This window comes from Crotalus tigris, unplaced genomic scaffold, assembly GCF_016545835.1.
Source record: "Crotalus tigris isolate CLP2741 ecotype Arizona unplaced genomic scaffold, ASM1654583v1 scf7180000018030.5226217, whole genome shotgun sequence".
NCBI classification, from domain to species: Eukaryota; Metazoa; Chordata; class Lepidosauria; order Squamata; family Viperidae; genus Crotalus; species Crotalus tigris.
The window spans coordinates 4,887,498-4,904,882 of NW_024096786.1; the positions used below are offsets into that span (position 1 = coordinate 4,887,498).

General features: G+C 49.0%; 1 protein-coding gene across 1 annotated transcript in view; it reads left to right on the top strand.

Moving 5' to 3' along the window:
• Positions 1-17,385, top strand: part of MTHFD1L (methylenetetrahydrofolate dehydrogenase (NADP+ dependent) 1 like) — a 142,794-nt gene that overhangs the window by 7,883 nt on the left and 117,526 nt on the right. The window contains exons 6-7 of the mRNA XM_039346910.1: positions 152-252; positions 13,971-14,110. Of these exons, the coding sequence (XP_039202844.1) occupies positions 152-252; positions 13,971-14,110 (241 nt within the window). The remainder of the gene's footprint in view (positions 1-151; positions 253-13,970; positions 14,111-17,385) is intronic.

Genomic DNA, 17,385 nt, shown 5'->3' on the forward strand with positions numbered 1-17,385 from the left:
CTGGACTAAGTTCTTATGATTAGCTTGCTTCTGAAGCCTTTGCATTGTCCTTGTATCGTGTTTTTTCTTTTAAAAATAAAACCAAAGTTTTTGCTTGCATTTTCATACATAAATTGCTGAGGACTGTCACATTCCCTTATTTTTGTTGCAGAATAACAGATTTTAATTTGGCAAGATTAGTGCATGGAGACATACATGAATGCGTGGTTCCCCCTACTGCCAGAGCAGTGATCAAACTTCTGGAAAACCAAGGTACAAAACAGTAGTAAATTATATTTATTATCTCAGATCACTGTTCTTAGTTTGTCTTGACTCATGTTTGACCTGCCTGAATGAAATATAACTTCCCAATGATAACTTTTTTATTTTAAATAAGCAGCAAATTCGTTGTTCAGCTAAATCAGAATCAGTATTATTTACTAAAAGTAAGTGGTACAAATGTAGTGTCCTACTAATTGCAAATGCTTATTTGCAATGGAATTGGCAGTGGTTTCTGCTATGCCATTTATTTGTATCGGAATTGCTATTGGGCATAAAATATTGATGCTACTCAGAGAAAAATGATGAGAAAGCTGTTGCTTCTACCTTCCCTTTACAGTACTGACAAGCAGAAAAAAGAACATATAAAAAGAAAAATTAAATTGCCCAATCCTTCTTCTTTCTTTATTGGTTTGCCTGTGAGCTTCCCATTGTTTCTTGCACAATCCCCACTAGGAATAAATTGTGGGTTGCAAGTTTATGAGTTCTGTTGAGTCCGTGGTGGGAAAACAGACACGAGAAGCAGTTGAAGTTCTCAGTTTCCTTTATTCAGCGTTCAGCTTACAAGTAGATGGCTTCAGCAGCTCACCAAACCTCCCAGCTCCTTATATAGACGCTTCCCGGGTAAATGTGTTACTTTTCCTGCGCCAGCACCCGCGCATGCGCACGGTGCTGGCGACAGCCTGTCTGGTCCCGGGCAGCTTTGCACCTGCCCGGGACTGCCTGCAAACGCCCGAGCCGTTTGCAAGGCTCGGTACATAACACCCCTTTCCCCCGGGCTAAAACTACTACCAACATATAAACATTTATTTTATGCAGTGTTCTGCTTCTCAGTGCTCCTATCGTTACCTGGCTTTTGTTTAGCCAGCAATGTTATGTAATCCTCTAAGTATTTAGGAGACTTCTTTGCTCTCTGTGACCTTCTCAGCTCTGGGTTACTAGCATGAGTTCCCTGACTGGAGGGAGATGTGAGCCTGTTCTCCTTATTTTGCCTTGGTGCCTTCCAAGGACTGTGCCCCGATGCCTGGCCTGCTTGCTTGCCCACCGGGCTCGTCAGGCCAGGGCTTCTGTCACTTTGTGACCTGGTTGACCTGCCTAGCTGTAGACCCTCGGGCCCCTTGAAGTGATAGCCACTGCTGGGCGTCTCTGTTGAACCTCCTAGGTCCGTCCAAGACCTGTCAGGAGGCTGACCATTCCCTGAACCCCGTTCTGTGTCCGGGCTTGTGTGGGTTCCTGTACTTTCCCAAAACTCAGTTACTCCCTGATTTGGGCTAGAGGTGTTGTAGTCGGGACTTGGTCCCTCGACCACCTCCCTGTATGTTTGACCCCCTGTAGAATTTGGGGTAAGGTCAGGCCAACCTTGGGGATTGTGTGCCAGCTCTCTTGCGGGGAATGATTTGTTGGGATGCCCCCGGGTATCCTCCGTGACTGGAGTGCTGTGTGATGTGTGTGGAAGGTGAGTATGCCCCCGGGGTGACTCCCTGGCTGGAGTAGGCGTGAGTGCCTGTTGTGTGGGTAAGCTCCATGAATTCCTTTTCGGAGCAATTGCGGAACCCTGGGATGGGCCATTTGTGGCTCCATCAGTGGAGATGGGCAGCAGCTCGTGCCCTTCCCTTTGCTCCAAAGGGTCCCCCTCCCCCCTGGAAAAGACCCAGGAGTCTCATCTGAAAAGTCCCGCCTAGGGCGGAGTTGGTCGATGTGCCGACGCAGGACACGACCGTTGTCCAGGGCAACCTCGTAGGAGAGAGGACCTGTGACCCTGGAAATAGAAGCGGGGACCCAGGTATGACCAGGCCCGTAATTGCGAGCCCAAACCGGGGCACCCACAAGTAGTTGTCTAGGTGCCCTAGGATGTGAAGTAGATGAAGGCAGTCTGTCCGGATGCAACCGGTCAAGTTTAGTAGTAAGTTGACGCCCCCAGCGAAGTTCAGCTGGGCTTCTCCCTGTAGAAGTGGACGGTGTGGTGCGATAAGAAAGGAGAAAGTCAGCCAACCTGTGATGCCAGTCCCCGTAGGTGAGTCTTTTCAAGGCGTCCTTTGTGATGCGCACCATACGTTCAGCCATACCGTTGGTGGACGGGTGGAAGGGTGCAGACGTGGCATGACGAATCATGTTAGCCTGTAAGAAAGCTTGGAATTCGGAGGAAGGGAATTGAGGGCCGTTGTCAGACACGATGACATCTGGAAGCCCGTGTGCAGCAAAAATCCCCCTCAGTACCTGAATAGTCTTTGCAGTGGTGGTGGAAGAGACAGGTACAACCTCAAGCCATTTTGAATGGCTGTCAACAAGGACCAAGAAGAACTGGCCCTGAAAGGGCCCAGCGTAGTCAATGTGCACCCTAGACCATGGGGACTGCGTTTCCTCCCATTTATGCACGGGAGCTTGGAGGCATCTCTGGGCGAGATCGTTGGCACAGGTGGCAAGCATGCACCTTAGCCTCAATATCCTTATCTAAAGCAGGCCACCACAAGTGGCTGCGTGCAAGAGCCTTCATACGAACAATGCCAGGATGACCCTCGTGGAGGGATTCTAAGACCCTAGTCCTCATTGAGGTGGGAATGACAACTCTGTTTCCCCAAAGCAGACAACCCTGAGAAAGGGACAACTCGTTTCTTTTGGACCAGAAACTCTGAAACTCAGGACTAGGGCAGTGCTCAGGCCAACCGGACAAAACCCAGGAACGGACACGTGAAAGTGTGTGATCTGTACCTGTTTCAGCGGCAACATCCCTGGCACAAAGAGGGAGCTCGGGCAAGGCTTGGATTGATAGAATGTTGACAGCTGGCGCAGGGTCAGCTTCTACTACTGGCAGAGGCAATCTACTGAGGCCATCAGCATGGCCCATTTCTTTCCCAGGCTTGTGGAGTAAAGAAAAATCATATGCAGACAGAAAAATAGACCACCTAAGCATTCTAGGGGAAATGATTTGGGGAGTCTGCTTACGTGTGGTAAACAGTCCCAGCAGAGGCTTATGGTCAGTAAAGACCGTGAAATGCCTGCCATAGAGAAAATCGTGGAATTTTTTAATTCCAGCGACAACAGCCAGAGCCTCCCTGTCTATCTGAGCGTAGTTGCGCTCAGCAGAAGACAATGTTCTGGAGTAATATGCAACAGGAACCTGAGTTCCATCAGACCTGAGGTGGCTCAGGACAGCTCCTACCCCGTAAGGGGACGCATCACATGCGATGCACACAGGAAGAGATTCGTTGAAATGTGCAAGTACACTGTTAGAAGTGAGCAAGGCCTTGACTTTGTTAAAGCAAGCCTCATGTGTATGTGACCACTGCCACACTGCTTGTTTGTCTAGTAGCCTGTGAAGAGGCTCAGCTACACTAGCTTTATGTGGAAGAAAAGAATTGTAGAAATTCAGGAGCCCAGGAAGGCCTGAAGTTCGGCCTTGGACTTTGGCCTAGGTGCTTCTAAAATAGCTGTCAGTTTGGATTCAGCAGGGTGAATCCCAGCAGCATCAATTTTGAACCCCAGAAATTCAGTAGAAGGCACCCCAATCTTGCATTTGTCTTTTTTGAGCTTGAGGCCTGACTTCCTAAATCTTAACAGAACAGCACTTAGCCTTTCAGCTAGAATGTGTGTGGAGTCTCCTGCAATTAAGACATCATCAAAGTAGGGGCAAACCCCTGGTATACCCCGTAGTGTGTTTTCCATTACGCTTTGGAAAATCCCAGGAGCGACATTCACTCCAAACTGCAGCCTTTTTACCTTAAAGGCTCCCCTGTGGGTCACAATAGTCTGAGCTATAGCAGCATCATCATCAACAGGCAGCTGTTGATACGCTTGAGCTAGGTCAAGCTTTGCAAAAACGCGCCCCCCCTTGAGGGAGGCCAGAATATGACTGACCACAGGAACAGGATAGGCATGTTGCTGCAATGCCTTATTCAGAGTGCATTTGTAGTCAGCACAAATGCGAATGTCCCCATTTGCCTTTAGAGGCGTGACAATGGGGGTCTCCCAAGGACTGGAATCAACAGGTTCTAGGATTCCCTGTTGAATCAGTTTGTCTAACTCAGTGTCAATTTTACTCTTTAAAGCAAAAGGGACCCTTCTTGCTTTAATTCTAATGGGAGTGACAGTGGGGTCTAGCTTTAAGGACACAGGGGGTCCTTTGAATGTGCCCAGCTGGGGGCTGAAAACATCTGCAAATTCTTTGCAGACTTCCTGTAGGTCGAGTGTTTGTAAACTGTTGAGTCCTGTGACGTGTATCCCCAGGGCCTCAAACCAATCGAGTCCTATGAGACTCATTCGTTCACCCCCTACTACTAATAAGTCTAGTGGACCTTCAAAACTCTTGTATTGTACGTTAAGGGTGGCCTCCCCCTTAACACACACTCTTGAATTTTGAAAATCTGTTAACACAATGTCAGAAGGCCTTAACTTGGCCTGAGTTCCACTACCGGAACAAATCTTCCTAAATGTATGCAAGGAGATAATTGAAAAGGCAGACCCTGTGTCTAGTTCCATAGATAATGGAACCCCTTGTAGCTTCACCTTGAGTGACAGCTTTTTCTTAATTGGCTTGTGTGTGCCTGTCCTAAGGATGCTTCTTCGCGAAGCGCAAAACCCTACCCTATTCTGGCTGGGGAATCTGGTACCTTTCAGGCGCGGTTCTTCCTGAGGTTGTACCTTTCGTCGGCCCAGACACACAGCTGCAATGTGTCCTTGTTTGCCGCATGCCCGGCAGGTAGCGGAGCGGAACTTGCAGTCGGTTCTCCTGTGGCGACCTCCACAGCCGATGCACTTGAGCGGAGCTGAAGAGCTTCCCTTCTGTTTTTCTTCCGTCGTGGGGTGGAGACGGTCGACTTCCTCGTCCGGATCCTCCTCGGAGTTCCTTTGGGCGTCTTCCTGGTGCACGGATGCAACCTCTGGACTGTTTCTGATCGGCCGCATGTTCTTGATAGCGCCGCCTGCTGCTTCTTCTGCGGTGACTTCCCTTAAGGCATCTTGGTAGGACAGTTCTTCTTTAGCGAAAAGTCTCTGTTGTAGATCTCGATGCCTTAACCCGCACACGAATCGGTCCCTCAGTCGTTCTTCGAGGTCTTTGAACTCGCAGTGCTTGGCGGCCTTCCGTAATGCGGCGATGAATTCTTTGGCCGACTCGCCGGGCCGTTGATCCCTCTGCTCGAAGGTGTGGCGCCATGCGATGACGGACATCTTGGGGTGGAAGTGCTCTTTCAGTAGCTTCTTCAGATCTGCGTAGCTGACAGACTCTACTGGAACAGGTGCTGCAAGGTTTTCTGCGATGTCGAAGGCGTCTTGACCGCAAACACAAAGCAGGGTGGCAGCCTTCAAGCTCTCTTCCCTCACTTGGTTTGCCTTGAAGTAGTTCTCCACCCTGGCTACGTATGACTCCCACCGCTCTGGATGTGAGACGTCGAATTCCGAAAGCCTTCCGATTTTCGCCATCTTCAGATCTTCAGAGACGGGTCTATCAGCCAGCCTACCCCCGAATGCGCACCGGATTGGCGGGCAGCTGCCGAGTCGACGCCGTTCCTTTCCGCCGCTCAGGACTCCTTGGGTAAGCTTACACTTCTTCCTTTCCAGGTAGTGCAAGGCATCCCACCTTCGTCGCCAGTGTTGAGTCCGTGGCGGGAAAACAGACACGAGAAGCAGTTGAAGTTCTCAGTTTCCTTTATTCAGCGTTCAGCTTACAAGTAGATGGCTTCAGCAGCTCACCAAACCTCCCAGCTCCTTATATAGACGCTTCCCGGGTAAATGTGTTACTTTTCCCGCGCCAGCACCCGCGCATGCGCACGGTGCTGGCGACAGCCTGTCTGGTCCCGGGCAGCTTTGCACCTGCCCGGGACTGCCTGCAAACGCCCGAGCCGTTTGCAAGGCTCGGTACATAACAAGTTCATTCATGATCATCGAAATAATCACTGGCAAGAAGATATGATATTTAGGCGCATGCATGTCTCAAACATGATCTGAACGAGCTGTTTGCTGTTTCTAAATGTCGCCCGATATTTTCCAGGTTTCTACAGGAGTCTGAAAAGTAGGTGCCATTTGTTAAAGTTAATGGGACTAATGAATAGCAGAAAAGTGCTTCATGCATAAATATGCACAAAATTTTTCTGCTTATTTACTTCTACACGATAGAGTTCTTCGTGAACATCTAAGCCAGCTGTGAGTTTACACATAATAAGCCATTAAAAATTGGCAGAGAATTAAGAGTGTCTCATTATATTTTTGACTCTTAATATATTGTGATCATCACAGATATTAAGGCATTTCATATTTGAAGCTGAAAAGCTACTTTGGAGTGGGCATAAGGGCACATACAGGACCTAACCTAGTGGCACCTACTGAAAAAAGCTGCATGTTTTCCTAGGCTCACGAGTAGCTGTGCAATCCAAAGAAAATACAGGCTTGAATTAAGGAGCGTAGCATTTCCATACACTCTTAAAGCATCTTATTGAATTTGTTCGCCCTTAGCTCAAAATCCTATTTTAGCCATATTGGTTTTAAAGCACTATTTCCAGTGCTGCATATCTTTAATGTTAAAAATGCTGATTCATACTTGGGGCGATGCTAGAGTGAGAAAGGAAGAACCAAACTTCTGAATGCCCTGCAACTCGAAATGGAAATGAGTTTTATGTGTTTGTGTATGGAATAGATGAATGAATGAAAGAGAGGACATTATAGTGTATGAAAGAGTGTGATTTAGAATGACCTCTGTTCAATAGAGTGTGTATGTCAGAATATCTGCTGTCGTCCGTAGCGTGAAGGCAAAGAAGACCGGCACACACTGACACCCAACAAGCACTTTATTATGCAAGTGAGACAAAGTCAGCACTGGGGTTAGTTTCCTCCCACCGCCATATATCGGCGTGCTCCACCCTGTGGGTCCGCCCCCGGTTCCAAACCACCATCCGTTCCAAATGAATAAATGCTCCACCCTTTCCCTGTGCTTTCCCTTTCCCCGACGGAACTCCGCCCCCACCCCCCGTTGTCCGTGCGCCCGATCTGCACGTTAGTTGCCCGCCACCTAACTTGCCCTGCCTACCGTCCTGGTCGCTAAGAGACAGCCCCCCACTCCCCTTTGCTGGGTCTGGCCGCCGGAGTGCAGTCCTCCCGCCCCCAGATGGCCCAGCCGCCGCTCTCCTTTCCGCAGACCGCAATTGGCATTCGTGGCCCTCCGGCGCTGTCGGCAACGGGCGTCTCTGGGGTTTTGCTGGCGTCTGTTGTGTAGCGTGTGGAGACGTCCGCACGGTTGAAGTTCGGTTGGTGCAGCCGTGGGGCGTGGCGGGGTACTGCTCAGCTGCTTCTCGGGCTGGTAGGTTGTTATCCGTGCTCCCCCGTCCCTGTTCGTATGGCAAGCCTTTGGGGGCTTGACATGCGGCCCCCTCTACCACGTGTCCCCCTGGAAAGGAAAGGGAAGGGGTTGAATACACCACGTTGCATCTGTCCCGCCCTGGCTTCCCCGGGCACTTACGGTGAAACGTTCGGATTAGGTTAGGTGCGTTTATATCCTCCTCTCCCACCCAGGTTGCGTCCGACAACGGGTATCCTTTCCACCGAAGGAGGTATTGGGTCTTACCATAACGCCTACGTGAGTCTAAGACTTCCTGCACCTCATAATGAGACCCCGAGATTGGCCCGGGTGCCCCGTCAGCGTAGGGACTTTTATGTGCAGGTTTGAGCAGGCTACTATGGAACACGGGATGAACCTTGCCTAGAGAGGCGGGTAGCCGTAATTGAACCGTCACCGGGTTGACCACTTTGAGGATCTGGAAGGGGCCCACATATTTCGGGCCCAGTTTTTTGCATGGCACTTGCAAGCGTAAATACTTGGTGGCTAAATATACCCAGTCTCCCACCTGGAACGGTTTGTGCTCTGCTCGTCTTTTGTCGGCTTGGAGTTTGGCAGCAGCCTCGGCCTTCCTCCGTGCTGCCTTCACCCGATCCCACAACCCTGTGATCTGGGAGTACCATGTTTGAGGGGTCTGGCCGCTAGCTACCTCTGGTGACAGGTCGGGAATGGGGTTAAACTCCATCCCATACACTATCTTAAACGGGGTATAGCCCGTACTGTTGTGGACGGTGTTATTATATGCCACTTCAGCAAACGGCAAGAGGTCCACCCAGTCCGTCTGCTGAAATGACACATAACTCCGGAGGTATCTTTCCACCATGGCATTTGCCCTTTCTGCCGCCCCGTTGGTGCTCGGGTGATACGCTGAACTCAACGCCTGCGAGGACCCTAGTGTACGAACGAACTCCCTCCAGAACTTCGCGGTGAATTGCACCCCTCTATCCGATACAATTCTCCTGGGTATGCCATGGAATCGGTAAATGTGTTGAATAAACAACCGTGACAACCGCCGCGCTGATGGCAGGCCCTTGCATGGGATAAAATGCGCCTGTTTGGAGAAGAGATCTATCACGGTCCATATCACGCTGTAGCCCCGGTTGTCCGGCAGTTCTACAATGAAATCCATGGCGATCTCTTCCCACGGCCGGGATGGATCAGCCACTGGTTGTAATAACCCTATGGGCTTCCCTACCTGGGGTTTGGCACTGGCGCATACGTGGCACCCTCTGACATACCGTTCCACATCTACCTTCAGTTTGGGCCACCAGAATTGTCGTCGTAACAGATGTAGGGTCTTTAAGAACCCAAAATGGCCCGCTTGTTTCGCGTCATGGCATTGTCGGAGCACGGCTAGGCGTAGGCTCTCGGGCACATACATCTTATCGCCTTTCCATGCCACACCGTCCCGAGTAGTCAACCACCCTGAATGCTCATTCGCCCATGTATCCGTCAGCAGGGCAGCCCTAATGGCCTCTAGGTCACTTACCTGAGACCTGTGACTTACAGTCTTAGCGGTCTCATGCCGCGGAGGTGGCATTAGTGCCTGTATGACCTCCTCCCGTTTGCTATGGTACTGCGGCATCCGCGACAATGCGTCGGCCAAAAAGTTTTCCCTCCCGGCACATACCTCAGTGTGAACCGAAACCGGTTGAAATATTGGGCCCACCGGACATGTTTGGGGGCTAAGCGCCTCGGGGTCTGTAGCGCCTCCAAATTCTTATGGTCTGTCCACACTTCAAACGGCTGCTTGGCCCCTTCTAACAAATGCCTCCATGTTGCCAGAGCCCAGCGGATCGCGAAGGCCTCCTTCTCCCAGACGGTCCAGCTACGCTCGGCCGTCGTGAATTTCCGCGAGGTATAGGCACATGGCTGCAACGCTCCTCCACTGTTCTTCTGCAACAGCACCGCCCCCACTGCCACATCACTTGCGTCCACCTGTACCACGAATGGGGCACTCTGGTCCGGGTGGCGCAATACGGGCTCTTTGGCAAATAACGTTTTCAGTCTCAAATGCCTTTTGGCAACTCATAGTCCACTCTATTCGTTGGCTCGGGCGAGGTCTCGCCGCCAGGTGTCTTGTCCGCGGCAGTTCCGTGAGGGGATGCACCACGGTGGCAAATGACGGAATGAACTGGCGGTAAAAATTTGCGAATCCGAGAAAACTTTGCAGCTGGCGTCTCGTCTGGGGCGCTTGCCATTCCTGTACTGCTTGCACCTTGCTCGGATCCATTTCCACCCCGCTCCCCGATATACGGTAGCCCAGATAATCTAGTCGCTCCCGGTGGAACTCGCACTTAGACAACTTCACATAAAGCTGTGCTTCCAGTAACTTCCGCAGCACCTGCCTCACCAGACTGACATGCTCCTCCCTTGTTGCGGTATATATTAGAATATCATCTAGGTACACGAGTACCCCGCGGTATAGGTGTTCATGCAACACCTGATTGATCAACTGCATGAACACCGCCGGGGCCCCCCGTAACCCGAACGGCATGACGCGAAACTGGAAGCTACCCAACGGACAGTTAAATGCCGTTTTCCACTCGTCGCCAGCCTTGATTCGTACTCTATAGTAAGCCTCCCGTAGGTCCAATTTGGTAAATATGCGTCCCGTTCCCAAATGCGCTAACAAGTTCTTCATTAGGGGGAGGGGGTATACATGCTCGACACATACTGCGTTTAACCCTCGGAAGTCGACACATAAGCGCAACGACCCATCCTTCTTTTCCTTGAAAAGTACGGGAGCCGCTATTCGGGACCTAGCAGGCTGGATGAATCCCCGCGCCAAATTCTGGTCAATGTATCTACGGAGTTCCTGCACCTCTGGTGATGTCATAGCGTACATCCGGGGTTTCGGGAGTTTAACCCCCGGCAAGAGCTCTATGGCGCAATCCGTTGACCGGTGAGGGGGCAGGTGATTACACTCCTCCTCGCTGAAGACCATTGCTAAATCCCTATATTCCTCAGGGTACGTCACTTCCCCCCCTCCTCCTGGAGTCGCGCCGTTACCTCCTGGGCCTCAGGCAACTGGCCTCCATTACTGCCAGTCTCTGGCGTTGGGCCCCTCCCCAGACGCACCTTACGGTACCCTCCTTCCCACCAAATGGTTGGGGTCCATTTGTCCAGCCAGGACAACCCTAATATGACAGTCTCAGCCAAAACGGGCACCACAATGAACCGCAACACCTCCCAATGATCTCCTAGGTCCATGCGTACCCGTTCCGTCACGTGAGTTGCGGGGACTCCTCCCAACAGGGACCCATCCACTTGTTCGAACCGTATCGGTTGCAGTAATGGATGTATCCGGAACCCATTGTCCACCGCTACCTTCCTACTCATCAGACACCGCGTGCACCCCGTATCGATCAAGGCCTGACACGCCTTCTGTACCCTTGTTACCAGACTCGTGAGGACTATAGGGAGGATGAATGGATTAATAGAGTCACTCACCATTGGATCGGCCAATACGTTGTCAGGGCCATCCTCCTCGTCTCCCAGCTGGTATCGTGCCATGGCCGTAGACTCCGCCCTGACCGGAGACCCCTTGTTCGCCCCTGGGGTTGGCTGTTGAATAGTCGCCCTCGAACTCTCCGTAGCTTTCTTTACGGGCGTGGCTCTACCAATTGTTGCGGCCTTACGGGGGCTGGGTGCTGGGCAGTCGGCTGCTCGATGGCCTGGTTGGTCGCAGTGAAAACATCGGAAGCCGGCTTCTTTTGACACCCCGGGTGGTTTTGGCGTTATCCGCTGTTGGTCCTGGCTTCCCTCGCGAGGCCTCTCTCCGGGACGCCGCGGTCGCGGGACGTCCCCGATCCCTCGATATACAGCCTTAAGGCCTGCCTCGAGTTCGACCACCACCCTAAACCAGTCTCTCAATCTGTTGGGCACACCCCGGTACACGCAGGCTTGCCGTAGGTCATAGTCTAGGCCTGCTCTGAATTGATGTACCAACATCCGCTCCGGCCATGAGGACTGCAACCGGCCGGCTAACTTCTGGAACTCCCGCACGTATTCGACGGCTGGGCGGTTCCCCTGGTGGAGCGCCAGCAGGTCTGCCTCGGCCCTCTGCGCCCGGGTGGGATCCTCAAATCTCCCATGCAGAGCGTCCAGGAACAGCCCCGCATTCCCCAACTCTCGGGCATGGTCACTGTACAGGTCGGCTGCCCATGCAGCCGCCTCTCCGCATAAGGCGGCGGTAATGGCGCCGACCATAGCCCATTGGGAGACATATAGCTGTGCAAACTGGTCCAGGTGGCTTATGGCCTGGCCCAAGAACATTGCCAGGTGGTCGGGGTTCCCATCAAAGGTGACCGGAATAGGAGGAACCCCCCATGGATAGCCTGGCCCCCACGGCCCCTGGGGTTGGCCTGGCACGAGGTTCGGATACCCGGCCGCGAAGCCCTGCTGCTCCACACCCCCTGGCCTCGCTGGACCTCTTGCCACATCCTTGGGGCCGTCCGGCCGAGCTGAGTGCGCCTGACCCGGCGGCCTGGTCGAAGGGAGACCCAGGGTTCTCAACCCACCCGTGGGAGTAGGCAACCGCAGCCGCGGACTACTCAGGCGGAACCTAGATGAGGGGGTACGGCCCGCAGCATCCCCTTCCGATTGCCACATATTGGCGGCGCCCCTATAACTTGCCTTGCCAAACCGATGGCGCAATATATCCATGGTCTCCTGGCCCGGGGCCGTAGAGTAGCTCCAGTCTTCATCATCCTCCATGGTGGCGCGTCTCTCCCTCCACCCCGAATGACCGGGCTTCGGCTTCGGTGTTAGTAGTTGTTCGGTTTGCAATCCCGTTACCGCCGGGCTTTGCCACCACTCCTCCTGTGGCTTAGCGGCCCCTGCCTCCCCCACGTCGAGTCCCGTGATTGCAGGTAGTAGCAGTTTCGGCCGCACTACCGGCTGGGCCGCCGCCGCCTCCGACGCCGGGACCGCATCCACAGCCCCGTCAGTCACCACCTCGGCCAGGGCGGGGCCCTGCGTTCCCTCCGCCATACCTTAGCCTTCCACTGCACGTGGGAGCTGGAGGCTGGAGAAACGTTAGAAGAGTGCTGACTTTATGTCAGAATATCCGCTGTCGTCCGTAGCGCGAAGGCAAAGAAGACCGGCACACACTGACACCCAACAAGCACTTTATTATGCAAGTGAGACAAAGTCAGCACTGGGGTTAGTTTCCTCCCACCGCCATATATCGGCGTGCTCCACCCTGTGAGTCCGCCCCCGGTTCCAAACCACCATCCGTTCCAAATGAATAAATGCTCCACCCTTTCCCTGTGCTTTCCCTTTCCCCGACGGAACTCCGCCCCCACCCCCCGTTGTCCGTGCGCCCGATCTGCGCGTTAGTTGCCCGCCGCCTAACTTGCCCTGCCTACCGTCCTGGTCGCTAAGAGACAGCCCCCCACTCCCCTTTGCTGGGTCTGGCCGCCGGAGTGCAGTCCTCCCGCCCCCAGATGGCCCAGCCGCCGCTCTCCTTTCCGCAGACCGCAATTGGCATTCGTGGCCCTCCGGCGCTGTCGGCAACGGGCGTCTCTGGGGTTTTGCTGGCGTCTGTTGTGTAGCGTGTGGAGACGTCTGCACGGTTGAAGTTCGGTTGGTGCAGCCGTGGGGCGTGGCGGGGTACTGCTCAGCTGCTTCTCGGGCTGGTAGGTTGTTATCCGTGCTCCCCCGTCCCTGTTCGTATGGCAAGCCTTTGGGGGCTTGACAGTGTAGAAGTAAGAAATTGCAATTGTAAATTAAAGAAATATGATACCACATGTATCTATTTGGCACTGGATGCAATTAAGGTGATTAAACAAGCAACATCTATAAGTAAAATATGTATTATCTTTAATTTGGTATATTATCTTTTTATTTCACCTTTTTAATATATATGTAATTGAAGGTGGTGAACATGACTAATCTTCCTTTTATTTTCCCACAACAAACTGTGAGTTGAGTGAGACTGAGAGAGAGTGATTGACCCAAAGTCACCCATCCGACTTTTATGCCTAAGGGAGGCCGAGAATTCACAGTCCCCTGGTTTCTCAGCCAGCACCTTAATTACTACACCAAACTGGATTTCATTAATGTTGTTAAAGTTGTCATTAATAGTTCTGCTATTCACACCAAAACCACCATTCCTCCTATACATGCATAACAACCTACTTCTAGTCTATTAGTCTATCAAACTTAATCAGGTATCTCCTGCTCTTCATCGCAATAGTCTTGGTCACAGGAAAAATTCCTAAACTCTAGTGTTGGTCTATCCTGTTATCCTATAAGTTGTTCACATGAGAGATCAGTTTAGGAACACTGAGCTCCCATGATAATATGTTTTGTTTCATTTTGTTTCTCTAGTAATTTGCTGTTACTCTAGATAATAAGAACAATTGTTGTCTTTTGCTTTCAGCACGTACTACCCTAGATGGGAAAAAAATATTACTTTTGGGCGTCCAAGGACCTTTGAAAGTTTCCTTGCAGTGCCTTCTTCAAAGAAAAGGGGTCATGACTATGAGCTTGTCATGGAACATGAAGCAACTCCAGACAACGGTAAATATATCAAGGGTGTAATACTTTTCTCCCTAGTTTATTTGCTACTTGTCATTTTTATGGCTCATTCAGAATTTTGAATATGTTATAAAAGCATTTGTTCCTTCAAAAATGTAGCATTAAAAAAAACTATAAACAAAGTATATATTACTTCATCTCTAGATTTACTAGCTGGGTCCACATTTCACTATGTCCTAGTTTCTAACCATTTTTAATAAGTTCCATTTGGTTGAGTGCATATATTGCAGTAAAGGCATAAATTATGGATTGCAAAATTCACTGCACTGTACTGCACGCACATACCACTAGCTTTCTACAGACATACACACACACACACACTGTTATTAAAATTTCTCTGCCCATTCCCACATCATTAGTAGACATTTTACCAAAGTATTCTGATTCATATATTTATTCTATTTTCTGACCTTGCTGTATACATATCTTGCTGTATACAGATAGTTCTCATTTAGCAACCACAATTAGGATTGGCAACTTCATCACTAAGCAAAGCAGTTACTTAGTGGGAAATCACATGACGAGAACTGTGCTTTCTTTTTCCTCATTCCCAGACACCTTGGAATGGTCATCCCTTGGGTATTGAGGTAACCAGCTTGACACTGACAAGATTAATCAGTTTCACACCTGCTGGGATAATGAACAAGAATGGAATTAATCTTTCTATTTATATTCAATGGGGAGAAGGGACTATAAGAGAGTAAAAAAGGTCCACAATGGGGAATACACATCAAAAGCAATATGCTGGGTCTAGCAGCCACAGCACACTATGCAAACAGCCTGTTGTATTCTCCATTGTGAGCATCCTTGTCTTCCTCTCTACTGTATTCCATGTTGAGCCATTCACAAAGCATTCATTTTATTCTCCTACATGCCTTACTTCTTCCATATACTCAGCCACCGATCTTCAACTCCGTATTTACATAAGCCTGTTCACTTATTCACATGCTTTGAGCAAAAAAAAAAATTCTCCTATTCATATATTTCTTAGTGACCTGCTCTTAACCCTTTGAGGTAGTCCAGACAAGAAGCATGCAGTGAATACTAACTTTATTGTAAGATTAGAATTGTAAGAATCTTGCAAGCTGAAAGTATCTCTCCCAAAACAAGAGTTTTTCAGATGTTTTTTCCATTCGTCATTCTGACTCAAGTTTCAATTTTCAGAGCAGAGTCTGTTTACTGTTCCCCCTACTGAAGAGCAAAATCTGATCTGTTCACCACTTGCTTGACATAAACTGCATTGTACTTGCCAATATATGTTCATTGTCACTGTCATGCTTTATCAATCAAATATGTTGAAACATCTTCCCAGAGACACCAAATGAATCCCCTTGTTGTTGATGATGATGTTGATTTTCATTCATTGGCAACAGGACCAAGGAAGTGTCAGTGCTGATGAAGCCGAGGGAAGCTTTGTCATCGTGGGCTTTTTTTTTTAAGTTTTGGCTCCAGCAATTGACTTGAGGATACTGAGTGCAAATTCTGGCATTCTATGTAATGCAAAAGCATTGCAATTTCTCTGACTCAATTAGAATCCAGCTTCCAGTACTCTACAGGTTTCCAGCAGGTGGCAGCCAAGTCAAATAAGGTGGCTGATCTTTTTCTATTTGGAGTTCATAATTGACACTATAAAATATGTTTTCCCTAAACTGAACAGCTGTGATGCTAAGATATGCCTCCATTGGAAAGATTCTGTTTTTACAGCTGCTTATGTTACTGTATCATTTTGTACAGGGAAATTCGGAAAAGCATAATTGTTGTCCCCAATGTCGAAACAGCCTCCTTAAATTTAAAAATTCTGGCAACTGTCCTAACTGGTTTACTCTTTATGGCATCACATTGTACTTAGATATTTATTTTGATAATTGTACAATTATAATAAATTTTTTTTTATTTTATTACAGTAATTTAGAATTAGAAATAAAAAAAACAGGGGAAAAAATCCTCAAATAGTGTAAGAAACTTTCCAAATGAAAAAACTGAAGTGGAAAACAAAACAAAAACAAATATATGTAGCTACGTGTAAGATAGTCCTCAACTTATGACCACAATTGAGCCCAAAATTTCCATTGCTAAACAAGTAGTTGTTAAGTCAAGTAGTTGTTAAGTCAGTTTTGCCCCATTTTACAACCTCTCTTGCCACAGTTGTTAAGTGAATCACTGCAGTCATAAGGTTAGTAAAACACGGTTCTTAAATAAATCTGGCTTTTCCCTCGATTTTGTTTGTCAGAAGGTCACAAAAGGTGATCACCTAATCCCGGGACACTACAACTGTCAATAAATATGAGTCAGTTGCCAAGGGTCTGAATTTTGATCACGTGACCCTGGGGATCCTGCAACCATCCTAAGTGTGAAAAACGATCATGTCACTTTTTCCAATACTGTTGTAATTTCAAGCAGTCACTATACGAATGGTGGTAAATTGAGGAATACCTGTATATACATAGACGTCTTAATTTTTTGTCTTTATCAAACTCTTTCAGATTGGCTTCTCTTTTCAAGAAAATATGGTCATAGGAATAAAATCTAATTGTTGCCTGAAAAACGTTTTGAAGGATACTTACAGATTAAAATTCTTTGACAGTAGTTAGAGAAACTTAAAATTAATCAAAATTGAATTCATGTGCTGAAGTTGAGTGCAAATCAAATCACACATTCTTTGACCTTCGATACAAATTGTTATCATGCATTCCCAATTATTCAGTGCCGTTTTTTTCGCATGCTGGAATAGTGCCGTTCTCGTAAGATAGCGCATCATTTCTAGAAAAGACTGCATGAAGCTCAGAGCATCTGAATCACCAAAGGTCCAAGTGAACCATCAGAATGTTTTACATAAAACTGAGAAAAATGTGAATAATTGCTCTTTGAATTGTTATACTGCAACTGTTATACTCACAGTGACAGCAATTCTAAAAGAATACTGTTAATGTCTAAATTGGCTCCACATCACGAGAAACAAAAGATTCCATATCGTGAAAAAAATTCATATTGTTCTTTAAAATGCTTGAGTTCAACTCTCGTGGGTATAAAGGTGTGCATAATGGATGGGAGACCACCCCGAAAATGTAAAACATCCAAATTCTCAGTGAAAATGCTACCAATGCTACCTTTCACAATTCAGGTTGCAGTTTATGTATCACCACAAAGAGCCTTTGATCTTAGTCCCCACTTGATTTCTTCCCTTGATTGTGATCAAAGTACTATCAGTGTTATACATGTCGAGCTCTACATTTGTGTTGGCATGGTGAGGAACTTAT